Source organism: Charadrius vociferus, unplaced genomic scaffold (genome assembly GCF_000708025.1).
Source record: "Charadrius vociferus isolate BGI_N301 unplaced genomic scaffold, ASM70802v2 scaffold49, whole genome shotgun sequence".
Taxonomy (NCBI): Eukaryota; Metazoa; Chordata; class Aves; order Charadriiformes; family Charadriidae; genus Charadrius; species Charadrius vociferus.
The window spans coordinates 3,515,308-3,516,961 of record NW_009661375.1 but is presented as its reverse complement, the minus strand read 5'-3'; the positions used below and the strand labels follow the sequence as shown (position 1 = coordinate 3,516,961).

The 1,654-nt window shown below is 61.9% G+C and overlaps 1 protein-coding gene across 1 annotated transcript in view; it reads left to right on the top strand.

The window, feature by feature from the left end:
• PYGL (phosphorylase, glycogen, liver) overlaps positions 1–1,654 on the top strand; it is a 32,474-nt gene that overhangs the window by 21,098 nt on the left and 9,722 nt on the right. The window contains 1 exon segment of the mRNA XM_009893939.1: positions 1,397–1,562. Within this exon segment, the coding sequence (XP_009892241.1) occupies positions 1,397–1,562 (166 nt within the window).

The window sequence follows — 1,654 nt, the reverse complement described above, 5'->3', positions numbered from 1 at the left end:
CCTGTGCCAGTGCCTCACCACCCTCAAAGTGAAAAACTTCTTCCTAATGTTTAATCTAAACCTGCCCTCTCCCAGTTTATATCCGTTCCCCCTCATCCTATCACTACATGCCCCAGTAAATGTCCTTCCCCAGCTCTCCTGTAGCCCCTTTAGGGACTGGAAGGCCGCAATAAGATGTCCCCGGAGCCTTCTCTTCTCCAGGCTGAACAGCCCCAACTCTCTCAGCCTCTCCTCATAGGAGAGGTGCTCCAGCCCTCAGATCATCCTCGTGGCTCTCCTCTGGACCCACTCCAGCAGGTCCATGTCCTTCTTATGTTGGGGACTCCAGAGCTGGATGCAGTGCTCCAGGTGGGGTCTCACGAGAGTGGAGTAGAGGGGCAGAATCACCTCCCTTGACCTGCTGGCCACACTTTTGATGCAGCCCAGGATACGGTTGGCCTTCTGGGCCAATTTAACTTCTTAAATTCAGAGCTGTGCAGCCCAGTGCCACGACACGCTGGTGAGGCTGTCACCGGTGCTGGTGCTCCTGGACCTGTCCGTTAGTGGCCGGTTTGGGCAACACTGCTGCCCACTTACACAGGGTCCAGCCCTCCCGTGAGGGTGGCCGTGGGACTGGAGCCGTCCCCACTTGCTGTGGCCGTGGGACATCAGGGGTGATGTCAGACCGAGGGGTTTCCGTGGGAGAAGGTTGCTCAGCCCTGAGAAGGCGCCGTGTTATTTCCCACTGAGCTGCCTGAGGAGCTTTGCATAAGCAAAACCTCTTCCTCCCACAGCATTCCAGGCTGGAAACTTTAAATTTCCTCCTAAAAGTGGTGTAGCCGCTTCTCTGGGTGTCTCTGTTAAAAAGGCTAATGCCTGGAGCCGGGGGAGGGGGGGACGGGTACCGGGGTGCCTGCCCCCGGGGACACGGGGGTGCTGGGGGAGCAGGAACATGGCGCCCACCCCCGCGGGGCTGCAGCTGTGGGGTTGGGGTGTGGAGGGAGGGAATGATCCTCGGGAGAGCTGCCCAAAATGGCTGGGACCACAAGAGCAGCTCCCTGGTTATGGCTGGGTGCCCCCCCACCCCCCCAGGATCTTGTCCCCGGCAAGGTCGAGGTCCCGTGTGTCCCTCGTAAAGGGGTGGTGGGGTGACTTAAACACCAGAGCTGGTCCCCCCCGTGCCGTGGAGCAGCGGTGGAGGGGGAGCGGGGCTGCTTTGGGTACAAATCACAGCATCCCACCACAGGGATGGGTCTCGCAGGCTTGGATGCCTTTCCACACCTCCCGGAGCCCACCTGCAACAGGGGACGGCGGCGGTGGGTGCTGGGTGGCACCTGGGGGTACACGCCAGCAGTGTCTCCCCTCCGCGGGCACTCCGAGAGCCTCCAGCTCATCACCTTCTCCTTCTCCTCTGTAGCTCGGGCTGGACATGGAAGAGCTGGAGGAAATCGAGGAGGATGCCGGCCTCGGCAACGGTGGGCTCGGCCGGCTTGCTGGTGAGTGAGTCCCCCCCAAAAAAAAGGGTCTCGTCGCCTGGGTGGTGGGGCACAGCGCTGGAGCCTTTGCATCTACAGCAGGAGGGTACCTAACCCCGGGGGGGGTCACTGCCCCAGCCTTGCCAGGCACAGGGCGAGAGGCGCTGGGTGACCGGCAAGCGAGCGGCGGGGGGCGCGGG